At 38.6% G+C, this 17011-nt stretch overlaps 1 protein-coding gene across 1 annotated transcript in view; it reads left to right on the top strand.

Annotated features, from left to right (window-relative positions):
- Grin3a (glutamate ionotropic receptor NMDA type subunit 3A) overlaps positions 1 to 17011 on the top strand; it is a 185111-nt gene that overhangs the window by 67901 nt on the left and 100199 nt on the right. The window contains exon 3 of the mRNA XM_005362179.3: positions 11916 to 12963. Within this exon, the coding sequence (XP_005362236.1) occupies positions 11916 to 12963 (1048 nt within the window). The remainder of the gene's footprint in view (positions 1 to 11915; positions 12964 to 17011) is intronic.

The following is a 17011-nucleotide window of genomic DNA, read 5'->3' as shown; positions in this document are numbered from 1 at the left end:
GAGAGAGAGAGAGAGAGAGAGAGAGAGAGAGAGAGAGAGAGAGAGAGAGAGAGAGAGAGAGAGAGAGAGAGAGAAAAGAAAGAGGACACACTGTAACTGAGCAAAGACAAAGGGTCAAAATTAATCCTCACAGGCAAGGTTATTAATAATAGAGCTTTATAGAGGAGGAACAGATCTCCCATTTATCAGAGAAAAAATATTAATTTAATGAGATGATCATGAGGGGGGAAAGCCAGCTCATTTGTCAAGGTATGAGAGAATGAGGATGCGGATTTTGTTAATGAACTAAGGAATATCCCAAGGGGAAAATGAATGCTACGGCTTCGTAGAGAAGATAGATGTCCCCACGTGTAGATATGATGAGTGGGCTACCATAGTGGCACAGGGGGTGCAAAGAGAATAGAGCAATGTGGAAGAAACAGAAAACAAGTGAGAACAGTCCAAGAGTTCGTGAGCAAAGGAAGACCAGGGTGAAAGCAAGCAGACGCCCTATGAATAGCTGGGTAGGTAAGAAAACAGCAAGGATGGCGAAGCTTGTAGGCAGCATGGTGAAAACTGGAAACACCTGGATGCGGACACAACTATTTTAAACACCAGAAAAAAAAAACCCACAAATTTCTCATACACATATTTTTAAAACTCTACATGCCAAATCAGACAAAATAATTATTTTTTTGTTTTTGCTTTGAAAATTCATAAAATACGTTCTCATCACAATTTCCCTTCTCCCATTTCCTCCCAGATCCTCCCCACCTCCCCACCCTTCTAACTTCATGCCTTCTTTTCCTTTCTCTTTAGAAAATAAACAAGCACATTTTTTTTAAAAAAAAAAGAAAATGTAAAAATAAATGAATAAAACTGAAAAAGCATAAGAAGCACAGACCCAAAATAGACCATAAAAACACAAAATCGGAAGCCACAAAATACAAGCAAAAGATTAGTAAAGTTTAAAAATGCCCAAACAAAGAAATATGAGCCCAAAAAGGAAAGCTACAGTCCATATAACTGTGGAGGTGGATTATATATATATATATATATATATATAGAGAGAGAGAGAGAGAGAATATATATGTATATATATATACATATACATATATATATATATATATATATATAATAGTCCATGGGAGCAATGGACTCTGGGAAAGGGGAGGATCTCCCAAGACAGGCAAGATATAATACATAATTATGGAGATGAGGGGCAGACTGGAGCAGAAGGATTGAGCAGGAAGGGGGAGAGAAGAGGGTGGTAAAGAAAAGAACACAGAAAGGGGCAGCTAATACTAAGGGCCTTATGGGGGGATCATATAGAGACCTACTACAGTAGAAGCTTTTAAAAATACAGTCTATATTAAATAGGTCTAAATAGAGTCACTAAATAACAGGGAAAACAATGCCCAACAGGATAATATCTGTCACCACCAAGTGCAAGTTCCAGGCTAGGAATGGCCTACATCTAATTGAATTATTGACCATTGTTGATTCCTTGGGGTCCCATGAAATCGCTAAACTATTCAGGCTATTGCCAATGTTGATTGCCTTTCACAAACTGATGGTAAAGCCCTATGCTAAAATGTATAAAATATATATTCATTTATTTATAGTGCTATTTATTTATTTTAATATTAAATAATATTGACACAATATTAAATATATAATACAATTTATAATAATGTTTAGTATACATATAAAATATATATGAATATATATTTATCATTGAACTCAGAGAAGTTAAGCTAGCTTATAAATAGAGCCTCAATTTAAAATTTTTAAGAAAATAGTATTATTTGTGGTAGGTGACAGTTGAAAATTTAATTTTAGAAAATTTTAGAGCAAGTTAAAATGTAAAATGAATAATGTGATTTATTCAGATAATGTGACTTATTCAGATAAATTGCATTAGGTAAAATATGAATAATGAAACTCATTAAAAATTAAGATAAACACAGCAATTACCATCCCATAGAAAATGTATGCTGACTTTCTCTAATTTGTACCTGGAATGTTCACCTGCTTAAAATAGCCTATAAATTAGGAAGCAGATTTTCATTTGTGAAAGTACAATAAGCAAAAGCTCAAACCATTTCAGTAATACAGCTATTAGCCATTTTGAAAGCAAAAGCTCAAACTATTAGAGTAGTTTGTATATGACCAAAGTAATAAGTGCAGTTAGGCAGATGGATCTCAATGATCCAGTTCTAAAATTATGTAGTAAACATGAGTGAAAGAAACAAATTTTATGATTAGTCAAAATTAAAAGACATAAGCCATGTCATGTGATAAAGCAACAAAATAATGGAATCAAATAAATCCAAAGGCTTTTTTTTGCCTTTTTCTTACCGTTGTTCATTTGTTCTGTGGCTTTGTTTGCAGTCTTGAGGATTGAGTTCAGCCTCCCACACGTGAGGAAAGCTCTGTATCTCCAGCCTCCGAAGAGTAGTTGTTTGGAGATGTATTCTCACCAAGTTCCTTAGCCTGGCCTAGCTTACTCTGTTGTCAGAGCAGGCCTTGAACTTGTGAACCTCCTTCCTGGGCCTCCTGAATGATGATGGGACTGTAGGTGTGGATGATCAGGCCCAGCCTAGCTTCTTTAAAATAAATAATTAAAATATGCAAAGCTCTTAAAGTCATACTTGCAAAAACCTAATTGGCAATTAGGAAGTAAGCATAACATACTAAAGTAGATTTTTCTTTTTAAAGAACAGAATGCAAGTAAATTCGGCACCATTAGAAATATCAAGAGGTAGTTCTCTTTAACAAAAAATGCAAAGTACTAAAATTGTGTAGTAGAAAATTTGAAGAAATCATAAGTGTAATCATACAGATGTGATCAAATTGCCTACCACCACACAGATATTGCACAAAATAGATCATATCTCCAAAAATGCACCTCAGCTTGATGATTCTGGTCTTACAAATCTTTAAAATATGGACAGTTCTATTGATACAAAGAAAAAAGTTATAGGTGACCTGCTGCAATTCCAAAGTGTGCTTCTTTCATAAATTAAGGTTAGCTATTTTAAAAGTAGTTTCTGCTACTGCCTATGAAATACTTGTTCTAAACACCGTGCCAAGAAACTTCTATACATTGTCACAATTAATTTGAGTGCTACGAACACCTTGAACAGTGCCACACACTTAAATGCCAGTAACGTATAAATAGGAAGACGAATAGGAAGATATGTGGCAGGGGTGCATGTGTGCCCACAGTGGGGGTGAGATATGGTCCTGCCATGGCCCCAAAAACTTAGACCCTTACGAGTCCCAGCTGACAGCTGTCTTTCAGGAACAGAAATCCATTACTAAAAGACGATCTCCTTCATTCCGTTCAAAACATTATGGCTATGTGATCCACTAACTTCCAGATGGTAAAAATATTCAATATACTGTCTAAAATCCCTATAAATAACAAAGCTGCAGTAACTATTTGCATAATTTTGATATGAAAACAATGAAATCACTTCTGGTGATACAGATCTATTCAATTTGACTATTAAAAAGCATACAGAAGGAAAGAACAGGATAATATCTTCTAACTTAAATCACAAACTACACTAAATAAAAGTGCATCAATTAATTAATATGACAGCTAAAGTTTTTTTAAATATAAATAACAGAGAAAATAATTTAAGCACACATACAAAATGAGATGTTTGCGTATATTGTTCATCAGATCTCCTAAGAAACAAGGGAAGAACATAGACTATCTCTTAAAATATAGTTAACAAGCTTTATTTTATAAGTGAAGCTAAAATTAATAAATATTTTCTTTCCCATTGAACATTTATAGAAATGAATTAAACATTTCTCCCACAAAAGAAAAACAACTCTCCTTTCTAGAATACAAATAAGCATACTATATTTGATGCCATATTTATATCTTAAATGTCTACTATAGAAAAAATTATGATCACAAATGTGCCTACACTAACATAAAATAAAAAAGGGAAAGACATAAAAGCTTAGAAATTAAATAGAATTAACCAAATAAAAGCATGATCAATTGAGAAGAAATTAAGCCAGAATCTTAGCATATGTAATATTTCATACAGCTCAATAAATAGCTATGAATTCCCAGAATAAAATCATTTGCCAAAGTTGACCCAGAAAGGGGGAAAGCTTCACTGAGAAGCTGGAAATGTCATTAAAGAATTACATACTTTTTTTTCTGACTGGGGTTGAAGCAGCACAAATCTATGAATATAAACATAAATATTCATAGGACAGCTTGACATCATGACCATTTAGCAGAACAATCCCAGTGGTTTCTGATCCAGGGACCATTATTTCCCTAACCATGGCTTTTGACCATGTTTGACCAGGCATGAATTTCTTCCTATGGAACAAGCTTCAAATCCAATCCAGAGAGTGGTTGGTTACCCCCACCCCATAAACAGTCCTGTCCCTATTACATAATCAGCACATCTTACCTGATAGGTAGTATTGTAGCATGCTGGGTCCTCTTAGGAAGACTTAATCCCCTTCCCCTGCTGGCAGTCTGAGTAGCACTTTTGAGCTCTATGAAAACCAGCCAACAAAGAGAGTTTTCTGACCAGTTCAAGATTGATTTCTCAATATCCTGAAACCCTTGTGTGTGGTATCTCTGCAATAAGGCCCTACCATCTTGCTCTGTTAGACAGCCAAGAGTAATGATAATAGCCTATATTGTTTTGGATACTTCTGTGGCCTCCTTGACCATTAACTCATAGAGAGGTAATCCATTCCTGATACTAGGATTTTCATTTAATAACTCATGTTGTGTGGGAGCAGCATTGTTTACTCAGGCAGGTTACTGTCCAAACTTTATTTTTTTGTTACTGTTGATATATATGTTTAATCAGCTCACAAGCTAGTGGGGTTTCTAAAGGCCTTCCCATACATCTTTCATTTGTTAATCCACTTGCTAGTCCAACTTTCTCCCACTCTGTACCCCAACTCCATATAAATCTTTAGCTCCTAGTATTGCTCCCTCTACGATTTCATACCATGTGTGTTCTACTATCTACTCTTATTTTATTTCTTACTTGGGTTGAAAGATCAGACTCCCATGTAGCTTCTTCATACATAGTTCATTTTAGTTAACCCTTCTCTTGCCCCCTCGTTTCCTATTCCCATCACTCTGCTACCTGTTTGAAACTTTCTGTTCTCAATATCCCCCCTCTCTATTTTTATTCTACCTATATTCTAATAACCCCCTCTGTCTAAATGCACCCCACACCAAAAACCCCTTTCAAATTCCCCGGGTTACACCTGCACCCCAGGTTAGATTCTTATTGCAGTGGAGATGAAATTTTCAAAAAACAAAAACAGAAAAAAATTGTAATTGGAAAAAAAGGCAGTCCCAGGTAGTTCAAACCTGAGTGCAAAAACTCAGGAGTAGAACACTGATCCACTAAAATTTATTTTTCATCTTTTTTAAGGAAAGTTTTTCACTTTCTGTCTCTTAAAAATACCTTTCTACCTCATCCCCAAAATACAATAAAATTTCTCTCACTGAATTAGAAAAGGATCTAATTGGGATCTCTGACTTATCTTTTTAATTTTTAAAATTATTTTTATATTTATTTATTTTATTTTGTGTACGAATATTTTTCCTGCATGTATGTCTGTGTACCATGTGCATGCTTGGAAGGCAGAACTGTCATTATACCCTGGAACCAGTCATGGCTGTGAGCTACCAAGTGTGTTCTGGGAACTGAACTCAGGTCCTCTGCAAGAGCAGGGAATGCTCTTAACCATGGAGTCATTTCTCCTACCCTCTATAATTTAGCTCTAAATTATCCTAAATTCACTTATTTAGCCAGTCAGTAGACCTCACACAAACTTCCTGATGACATCTACCCAATGTCTACTTGTCCCCCTGTTCCCCCTTTATAATCTCTCTGGCTTCAGTCAAGAGAGAAGCATATATCATTTTCCCATGTCTGCCTCCATCTTCTCATTCCCCTTTCTGTGTCTTCCTTACCTGTGCTACCCCACCTATTTGAGTGCTCCCATGTTTCCCTTGGACAATATTCTACAATATTCACCATGATCTCATTGGCTCTTCTTAACAACCATATCTAGACTCTTGATACCCAAATTTGTGTCTCCTGCATAGACTTTATTTATTAACTCCAGATGATCCAATTACCTACTTTATATCTACACTTGGATGTTGATAAATTATCTCAAGCTTAAAATTCACAAAATTGAACTCCAGTAGGACTCCAGATTATTATACACCTTGTTCAACCTTGATATGGAGGGAGAGGAAGGAGGGGGAACTGGGCTTAGTATGTAAAATGAAAAATAAATTTTAAATAAAGAAAATATTAGAATTTTGAAATTGTTGTATTAACATTAACATGATATCTTGGGGACAAATGAGAAAGGAAAGGTTTTGTTTGAGTGCTGATACATTTATGTGTCCAGTTGACAAGGGGTCAGCTGTGCTGGCTTGTTTTATGCCAACTTGACACAATGAGAGCCATTTGGCAAAAGGAGCCTTCATTGAAAAATACCTGCCACCAGATTGGCCTATGGGCAAGTTTGTGGGGTATTTTTTTTCATTGGTGATTGATGTAGGATGTAAGAGGGCCCAGCTTACAGCAGGTAGTGAAACCCCTGGGCTGGTGGTTCTGAGCACTATAAGAAAGCAATATGAGCAAGCCATGAAGACCAACCCATTAATCAGTAATCATTCTTGGTCTCTGCTTCAATTCCTGCCTCCTGATTCTTACCTTAAGTTCCTGCCCTGACTCCCTTAGATAATGGACATGATATGGGATAAACCATTTCATCCACAAGTTGCTTATGGTCACTATGTTTTACCGCAGCAATAGAAAACTTAACGAAGGCACCAACTTTTGAGTTGTCAAAGGCAACACTTTATTTAGTGACATCTTTGAATCTCCTTTTTCTCAAAAACAATGTCTACATAATCAGAAAATCTGTCCATTCCAGCAAAAGAACATATTGAGATCTAAGACTGCACCTACTACAGTTACCCCTCAGCCCACACCATCTTTTGTCTGTAGAATGGGCTCCTAGATGGTATTGTTTCTGCTCTGGGCATTTTAGCTAATTATCATTCAGCAACATGGCCATCCTATCAGGACAGAAGGCAAGTCATCGCACTTTTATGTTCAAACTACTCTAAGCTATGTGAATCTCGCATAAAGACAAAATAAAGTCCTTATAATGACCTGAAACAACTAATTTTTTGCAAACTCACTGTTCTATACATTTTCTCTAATTTCATCTTCAACTACCAGCCCTCAAAGATCCCAAACACACATCCGCATCAGTGATGTGGGACTTGATTTTTAATAAGCTGTCACCTTCTCAGAAAGAAGTTGTTGCCAACTTTACTTTCCCTCTTTTGCAACAAGTACTCTAAAACATCCCACATCTTACTACTTTCCTGAAATGCTTGATTTTTTTCTTTCTGTAGAATCAAAGTACATAACTATTATATCTCCTATGCACCAAGCATCTAGAACTAGAACAGTGCCTTACCTATAGTGACTATTAGTGACTAAGTAAATGCTTGAACGACTGATGTATCATCTTTTAAAACATAGCTCTTCATTTGTTTAATGAATAAGAACGTCTTTTAGTTAACATATCAAGATTTTGTAGGCAAATATGGCTTCTAAAATAGAGCATAGATATATTAAACACTGATCTGGTATATAATGTGAGCTGTCTCAAAGACAGTTTAGTGTAACTTTTAAAGTGCACATTTTCTTTATGTTGCCTTACAAATCAACACTTAATCCTTTTTCTTTTCTTTTTTTCCTTTTTTGGTTTTCAAGACAGTGTTTCTCTGTTGTTTTTGGAGCCTGTCATGGATCTAGTTCTTGTAGACCAGGCTGGCCTCGAACTCACTGAAATCTGCCTGCCTCTGCCTCCCAAGTGTTGGGATTAAAGGTATGAGCAGCCATCACCTGACTTAAACTTCTTTCCTAAAAATAAGATGTGCAAATCACAAAGCTAAACTAGGTTCTTGCTTCTACAGTGAGATTCAAGTGACATCAATCTGTTTACCTAACAAATTCTAATATATTGTAATATTCTTCCACATGGTCTTGGGGTCATCATCAATTCTTTCTTGTACACATTTTACCTGTTTCCAAGTCAATATAACTATCAAAGGCCTCTGGCTATGTCATTAAACTGCTCAGATGCCTCTGAGGCTCTTGTTTTATTATTAAAATAAAATTCAGTCTTACAGAGCAGGTGTGTGAACCTCTGTATTCTACATGCCACCTGTTTTCCCTACATTAAATTTTAATGTTTTTGACTCCACATGCCAATCAGATTGTTGTGTTTACTACTCCCTCTTATATTTTCTACCTCTTTTGTTTATAATACTTTTGAATCTGGAAGATGTGAAGAAAGTGCTGATCGAGGTTGGAGCAGTTGCTGGATAAACACAGAAAATCGTGATGATGTTACTGTTTTGGATGCAAGCTCTCAATTCTATGGAACAACCTTAAGATTGTTTGCCTGGTGTTTATAGACATAAGGTTCTCCAGGATTGTGATGTACTTCTAGTCAGCTACAAGTTTTCTCTGTATGACCTCTGGTCGGACTGAGTTCTGTGTATTCTAACTATGGTTTATAAACTAAATGGAACCCCTGTGCACTTGTCCTCTTAAAATCTTTATGAAGATGAAGGATCTCTCACCTCTTTGCATCTGCTACTTATGGAAAAGCAGAGGGGGGATGATAAGATTGGAGGAAAAGAAGGAAAAACTATCTTTCTTCACATAGAAATTTTGGTCATCTTCTTCATCCTTCCAAAACACCACCCAGATACCTGGCAAAGGAAAAGAATCATGTCTCTGCCAAACAACATCCCCTCAGTGGGCCTTCATTGAGGCCTCAGAGCTGAAGTAATACGTTTTCCACCCTTTGTCTCTGGGCTTTCTTCTTACCGCCGTGTCTCATGACTTTCACCCTTGTTTCTGGATTTTGTTCATGTGCCTCACCCTGATAACTGCACCACTTCTCAGCTTCTCATCCTGGAAAAACATAATTTCTCGTTCCAGACTCAACCCTGCTCTTACTCCTCCAAGATTCCTTCCTTGGTACCCTGGGTCAGAAAGTCCAAGGTTAGGGAACCCCTCGCAGATTACAGGGCCTTGACTCACTCGTTTTCTTTCCCCTACATCTACTCCTTGAGTTTTTTATGCCAATGAGGAGGCTTTCATCGCAGCAGCCGTAAGTGCCAAGCACGGTGCCAGGTGTTCGTATTCATTTATCTTGCCAACAAAATGATTCCCCACTTTCTTTTTCTTTCTTGTTCATCCAAGGAGAGTCCAGGGCAAGTACATAAGAGCTTGGTGAAATCCGATTGAAGCAAAAATGAGATTTCAGCCTTTTAATCTTCCAGGTAATAGGGTGAAAATCCAGACTCAGCTACCCTTTGTCATTCCTTCACAAAGAACACATGGTGAGGATGACTGTAACGGAAAGCTGTTGATGAGAATGGTTTTCATTTATCCTCACTATAAAATGTAAAATAAAATAGACGCAAATGATCTGTCATGAGTACGAATTCTCTAACAGAATGCCTCCATGACAGTTTCACAGTAAAATGTACACTTGTCTTTCTGGAGAACAGTGGTTGGAGATATTAGAATCCTGAGTGATTCGCTTTTTTTTTTTTTTATACAAATGCCTGCTGCAGAGCCACTGGGCATTGTCCTTCAGCCACAGCCATGTTAAATGTTCACACTGATAATGAAGAATAGCTTTCCCAGAATGTAGACACCATGCGATCTACGAAAGATTTCTACAGACTTCTAATGCCTTTGACTGGAAGGATTCAGATACCTATTTAGTCAGAGGAAATCTGTCCTGGGTCCTTCCAGTTGAAACTCTATCGTAATTCACCCCCAAATACTCTCAAACTAGCGAAGAGTTCTTTCTATTCTTCCTACAACTTTCATTTGATGTTTCTGTGACCACGAAATTGGCAAAATGAGCTTGCCCATTTTCTGTCAGCCTTTTCATGCCCTGAGTTCGGCCACCAGGCCATGTGTGTGCATGTTTTAAGAAATCTAAAGGTAGATGTCTCATTAGATGCACCAACATCCTTGTTCTTCTTTTTCGGCACCGAGGGAATTGTCGATTGATTAACTTATATATGATTTTAATGATTTGGGTCCCTGCTTCTCTGAAGTAGAAAACTGTTTTACAGTCTAAGATAGCTAAGACTTCATTACTTGCTGCGAAATAGAATTTATTTAAGTAACAGAGCCCACTGGGGCGCATTAACATGAGTGATTGCCATTACATGCAATCTACCACAACAAATCCTGTCGTTACCTTCTGTGACAGTAGCATCTTCAAATGTGATTCTCACTTATCACTAAGGAAAATTAGGACATATTTCACACTTTCCGATTTCTCTATATCCCCTCTGCAGCAGCACAACTTCTTAGCAAGACTTCTTTTGCATTTGTAAATTATGGAATAATGCATGTGACAGGCAATTCATGAATGTGTTTCTCTGGACAGCTAGACCTGTGTCGCTGGGTTCCTCAAAACACTTACTATGATACACCCACATTTTAATTTAATTCCTTTTCATTTCAACTATGCTGACGTCACTGCTAAGGGTTTATGCTACGGCACGGTTTGGTCTCCAGCCAATAACATCTCTACATTGGAAAGTATGTTGTATATTACATGCACTGTTTGAAAACCTTGTAATGCAACAAAGATTAGTTTCCCTGGTTTTTTTTCCTAAGGATGAAATTAAATCTTTGAGTCAAGTAGCATGCTCAGGGTCACTACTGTTGGATAACTGGATGAAGATTTGATTGCAGATCCATCTGATACCAAAGCCTGAGCTTTTATTTTGAAACAAGTATATGTATTAGCTCTTATCTCTTCTTCCTGCTCAAGGAAAACAGATGCTGTGACCAAGCATTTTCCTGTCGTGTCAGTGTCAAAATGGAAAGTGCTCAAGTTCACAGGGCAAGAGAAATCATGTAACATTTACTCATTTTCCTTGCTTTGACTTCTAGGAGATTCTTGCTCTGGAGTCAGGGCCAGTTGTTTTTATCTAATGATGAGGGAGGGTAGCCTACGGCTGTCCTGGGAACAGCAAGTTTATATATCATCCTTTTCTTTGTTCTGTGGATAATATCCAGCATGCATCTCTGATTGGCCTCATGAGGAGAGATATGCTAATTTTCTACTCTACAAGGAAAAACATTATACAAAAGATGGCTATTCCCTAATGTTATGAATGCAATTTTAAGCAATTAGGAAAGAAAATACAGAATTATTAAAACTCATTTCTATACCAAAAATTTCATCAAACAGATTTCATCACAATCAAAAATTGTAAACAGTAGAACTGAATGTCGAAGGTGTCCAGAACCTGTGAAAATATATAATATTTATATATAATATATTATAGCAAGAGTGCTCCTTTTAACAGTCAAGTGAAATATTTGGAGTAAAATCAGTTGTTAAGTACCTTCCAAAAATGGAGTCTGAAGGTGAGGTCTTATTAGTTCAAGGAAATAGAGTACTTCCAGAAAGTATCTATCATTCTTATGAAAGCTTTAAAAGTAGGACTCCCCAGAGAAGAGTACACCAATTGGTTTTCTAATATCAAATGGTCAGACCTGAAAACATATATACAAGTAACAGTATACAGAGTGAGCAAGTTATTATTCAGACAACAATTAATGAAAAAAAGGTTATGAATTTTAAAGAGAGTATAAAATAAGGTTTGGAGGGAAAAAAGGAAAGAGGAAAGTGATGTAATTATAGTATAGTCTAAAAAATGCAAGCAATATTTTAATACGACTTCTTTTTATTAAGACAGAGAAGCAAGAATCAGCCCTTGTTCTTGACTGTGGCATTGCCTCGCTTGCTTACTTTTGACCTTTCATCCTCTTTACCAGGTTTTTAGCCAACACCACTTTCAGAGGTCTCAGTGGTTCCATCAAAGTAAAAGGGTCTACCATCATCAGCTCGGAAAACAATTTTTTCATCTGGACTTTGCAGCATGACCCTATGGAAAAGCCAATGTGGACTCGCCTAGGCAGCTGGCAAGGGGGGAGGATTGTCATGGACTCTGGAATATGGCCAGAGCAGGCCCAGAGGCACAAAACCCACTACCAGCACCAAAATAAGCTACACTTGAGAGTGGTGACCTTGATTGAACACCCATTCGTCTTCACAAGAGAAGTAGATGATGAAGGCTTATGCCCTGCTGGACAACTCTGTCTAGACCCTATGACTAATGATTCTTCCATATTGGACAGCTTGTTTAGCAGCCTTCATAGCAGTAATGACACGGTGCCCATCGAATTCAAGAAGTGCTGCTATGGGTACTGCATTGATCTGCTGGAACAGCTAGCAGAGGACATGAACTTTGACTTCGACCTCTACATTGTAGGGGATGGAAAGTACGGAGCTTGGAAAAATGGTCATTGGACTGGGTTGGTTGGCGATCTCCTGAGTGGAACGGCCAACATGGCGGTCACTTCTTTCAGCATCAATACTGCACGAAGCCAGGTGATAGATTTCACCAGCCCTTTCTTCTCAACCAGTTTGGGCATCTTAGTGAGGACTCGAGACACGGCAGCTCCAATTGGAGCCTTCATGTGGCCACTCCACTGGACCATGTGGCTGGGGATTTTCGTAGCTCTGCATATCACTGCCATCTTTCTCACGTTGTATGAATGGAAGAGCCCCTTCGGTATGACTCCTAAGGGGCGGAATAGAAACAAAGTCTTCTCCTTCTCTTCTGCCTTGAACGTCTGCTATGCCCTTCTGTTTGGCAGAACAGCAGCCATCAAACCCCCCAAATGCTGGACTGGAAGATTTCTGATGAATCTTTGGGCCATTTTCTGTATGTTTTGCCTTTCCACATACACGGCGAACTTGGCTGCTGTCATGGTGGGTGAGAAGATCTATGAAGAGCTTTCTGGGATTCACGACCCTAAGGTAATTGTTTCCTTTGTTCCAGCTTTCCTTGCTGTGCCTTGATAACTCCATGTGCCACATCTACTTCTGTGGTGTATCTGTCTTCTTCATCTGATTCAAGAATATTCTCTAAGTCGGTGGAGATAGGAAAGTAAGTGTAGCCAAAACTGAGAACCTGAGATTTGTCCGCAGAGATCACATAAAAAGCTTGGAGGGGAGGGTTGGCATCTGCTTCTAATCCCAGGGCTGCAGAGGTGGAGACATGTGGATTTTTGGGCAGTGGGTTCAGTGATGCAAGCTAGTGAGAGACCTGTATCTAAACACAAGACTACTGTCATCCTGAGCAGTAACCTGCAAGGTCGACGGCTTGCATCCACATGTACACACACACAGATGCACACACACACACACACACACACACACACACACACACAGAAATTCACTTACATACATGTATACACTTGAATTGGCACACACAAATCTCTCTGTCAACTGCATAGGTCAGTCAAAAGGTTGTACCTAGTTAAACTAAATAGATTATGGTTGTTGTTGTTGTCATTTGTATTTATTTTTATTAAATGAAACAAAATAGGGAGCATTATTTGTTATTTGGTATTTGTTTTAGAGATAATATTTCTTGTGCAAATATCTGTTAGTGTAATTTTTCTTGGTTGTTTAAGCATCTGACAGAATGGCTACTGGAGAGTAACTATGCCGCATGACAACAGTTCATAGAACTTTACCCGCAGACATCCTAACAACCTGATTAATTACTTTGGGGGAGGGGAAATTAACAGAATTTAATAAGAATGATATTTTAAATAGCAAGCCATTTTTGTTTTATTGTTAAAATGCCCAAAGCAATGGAAAGAACTGGCAGGTTATCATAAGCACACTGTGGTCAACTGTGAGGAGCCTCACGAGAATCTGAAGAAGGAATTCTACACTGAGGTAGAAAGATTGGCTAAGGGTAGGGTGTCTTTACAGAATAAGGAAAACTGTATGTTCAGCCCCCTTTGGTAAAGAAATGGCCCTTACAGTGTCATTAGAATGTCCACAGGCGTTTAGAAAAAAGTTATCTTGGGTGTCTCAGACATCCAACCATGCAGGTAGAAGGAAATGGGAGGGGAAGACACACATAAATCATGATGCAATGATTAATTATTTTCAACTTGACTAGACCTGGAATGATCTAGGATGTGTGATTCCAGATAGGAACCACTGAGGAGAGAGGACCTACCCTAATGCGGGGAGCACCATCCCATGGTCTGCAGGCCGAAAATGAGTGCAAATGCAAAAACAGAGGCCAGATGAGCATTAACATCCATATCTCTCTGTCTCCTGACTGTAGGCATAAGAGCCCCTGCCTTCTATGCCTGTCACCATGGCTTCTTGGCAATTGTCTGTACCACCTCAACATAAAACAAAATAATCTCTTCTTGAGTTGATTTGCTCTTGTCAGATATGGGGCTATAGCAATAAGAAAGGCCATTAGTTCAGTGCTCAGGCAAGGTTAGCCATATATATCTTCTCTCTGGATTAAAATACGATCCCTTTCAATGGGTAAATAGACAGAGACTCCAGTCTAACTAATATGAACATGGCCAGGGAAGCCCAAGAGTTTACTGAAGCCCTGATAGAGATGCAAATCCTCAGCAGAGAGAATCCAAATGTACCGGAAACAGCTGGTGTAGGTGGGAAGCACTAAGAACACTCCATGATCAAAGCAAACTGAGCTAAGTTGTCTTTCAAATGGGGCAGCCATCATCATGACTTTTCTGACGTCATGTTCCGGCGTCATGTCAGCACTCCGATTTCAAGGGACTGATCCATATGTTATATCTATGAATAATTTTAATTCTTTTCATAAAATGTCAGAAAATTGGAAATCTACCAACTATCCTCAGCAACTGATGGGGTTTCCCAAAGGACTGCTGACATCACCAGAGAATTCTCATGAACAGTTGTAATGAAGACATAAGGTCTATGCCCCAACCAAAAGAACCTGAGAAATTCCACCTATATGCAACTGCAAACATCCTAATGTGTGAAATGAGTCCACAAGAAGGGATTGAGCTAAAAATGCTTCACTAACTAGGAAAAGAATTGCGTTGCTTCTTAATGAGCACTCAGAGCTTTGTGTTATGAGCTGGAATCCAGCCGAATGCAAATAAGTCCTTAAGAATAAACAAATGCATCACCCCAAAGAGAGACTTTGGTGATGCGACAGCGTTCACACTCTAGAGCAATATCAGCATCTGCCGTTTATCATTTCCCCCAGGAGTCCTGTAGATCTCTTGAAGATTCGCTCTTGTTAGACTTAGGTAGACTTTGCGCAAGAATCTTAACGATATGACTCTGAAATTAAAAACTGCAGATGGAAACCATTCATCCCACTCCAGTACAAATACAGTCTAATCCTTGCCTGTTGTGCAGATTCCAGAGGATTATCGTATGTAAAAGGATGAGCACAAAACTACCTCAAGCATCACTCATCAGAAGTAGGTTGGCCAAAATTAAATCATGGATGCCATACGTGAAAAACCTGAAGCTGTAGCTAATCAGAAGATTAGGAAAAAATCAGAAACAGCAGAGTAACTTCTAAGAAAAAGAAATAGTTATGGTGCTAAGGAGTTGGTTCAGTTACTTAATGGTTTGCTGTGCAAGCATGAGGACCTGAGTTCGAATCCCAACTACCCATTTTATTTTTTACTTTTTTTATTGATTTTATTGAGATATACATTTTTCTCTGTCCCCCTCCATGCCTCTCCCCTTCAACCCTCTTCCATGGTCCCCATGCTCCCAATTTACTCAGGAGATCTTGCCTTTTACTACTTCCCATGTTGATTAGATCTATGTATGTCTCTCTTAGGGTCCTCATTGTTGTCTAGGTTCTCTGGGATTGTGATTTGTAGGCTGGTTTTCTCTGCTTTCTGGGTCTGGGTTACCTCACTCAATATGATGTTTTCTAGATCCATCCATTTGCCTGCAAATTTTAAGATGTCATTATTTTTTCTGCTGTGTAGTACTCCATTGAGTAAATGTACCACATTTCCATATCCACTCTTCAGTCCAGGGGCATTTAGGTTGTTTCCAGGTTCTGGTTATGACAAACAATGCTGCTATGAATATAGTTGAGCACATGTCCTTGTGGCACAATTGAGTATGACAGAATTTTTCAGATTTTATTCAAACACGCGGTATGATGTAGATTATGTAATTATACACAGAGAAGTAAGATAAGAAAAATTTCAAGCTCCTTGGTCACTCAGTGTTCATTCGTAAGCATAACACAGCTATACAAAAGCTCTAATGGTGTAAGAGACGCCCGAGGAAGAAGGTAGCAGGGAGAAAGTTGCTGCTTGAAGAAAATCAGCAGTAATGAGACTGGATGTGATGGCGGATGAGATTTCTAGAGAGATGAGTGGAGGGAGAAGGAGAGGAGATTCCCTGTATCAGAGCTCACTGGCCGTGGCTGCCTTTCTGTAGATTGATTTCAAATGTTTAAAGTTGATGTTTTCTACAGTGCTTAGCTTCTAAGTGCTTATCACAGAGGACAACAAAGCCAGAAGGGTTAGAAAATGTGAGCTGGAGGTGTGTTCTGTGTGTGTGTGTGTGTGTCTGTCTGTCTGTCTGTCTGTCTATCTGTCTGTCTAAATGTTTCTACATGTGTGTTTTCTTCTGCGAAACCTAAATCCTACAGGCTGTAAGATGGCTCAGCACAGAAAGCTGATCACCTTAGCTCCATCTCTGGGACTTTCACATCCTGGTTTGCTTTCTGGTGTTCCAGTTGACACCATGACCAAAGGCTGCATGGAGAGGCAACGGTTCATTTCATCTTTCACTTCCAGGTCACCGTCCATCATTAAGGGAAGTCAGGGCAGGAATTCGAACAAGAGCCGTTTAGAACAAAGCCTGCTAACTGGCTTCCTCCTTTTGGCTCTTGCTCAGTCAGTTTTCCTATACAACCTAGGCCCACATTCCCAGGAGCACACTGCACACCAGGCACTGGACCCCCCCCCCCATATCCAATCAGTGCATCCATATAGACTAGGGCCCAAAAAGCCAG

The sequence above is a fragment of the Microtus ochrogaster genome, linkage group LG5 (assembly GCF_000317375.1).
Source record: "Microtus ochrogaster isolate Prairie Vole_2 linkage group LG5, MicOch1.0, whole genome shotgun sequence".
Taxonomy (NCBI): domain Eukaryota; kingdom Metazoa; phylum Chordata; class Mammalia; order Rodentia; family Cricetidae; genus Microtus; species Microtus ochrogaster.
Note: the sequence above shows the minus strand (reverse complement) of the source record. Positions and strands in the feature narration are given on the sequence as shown.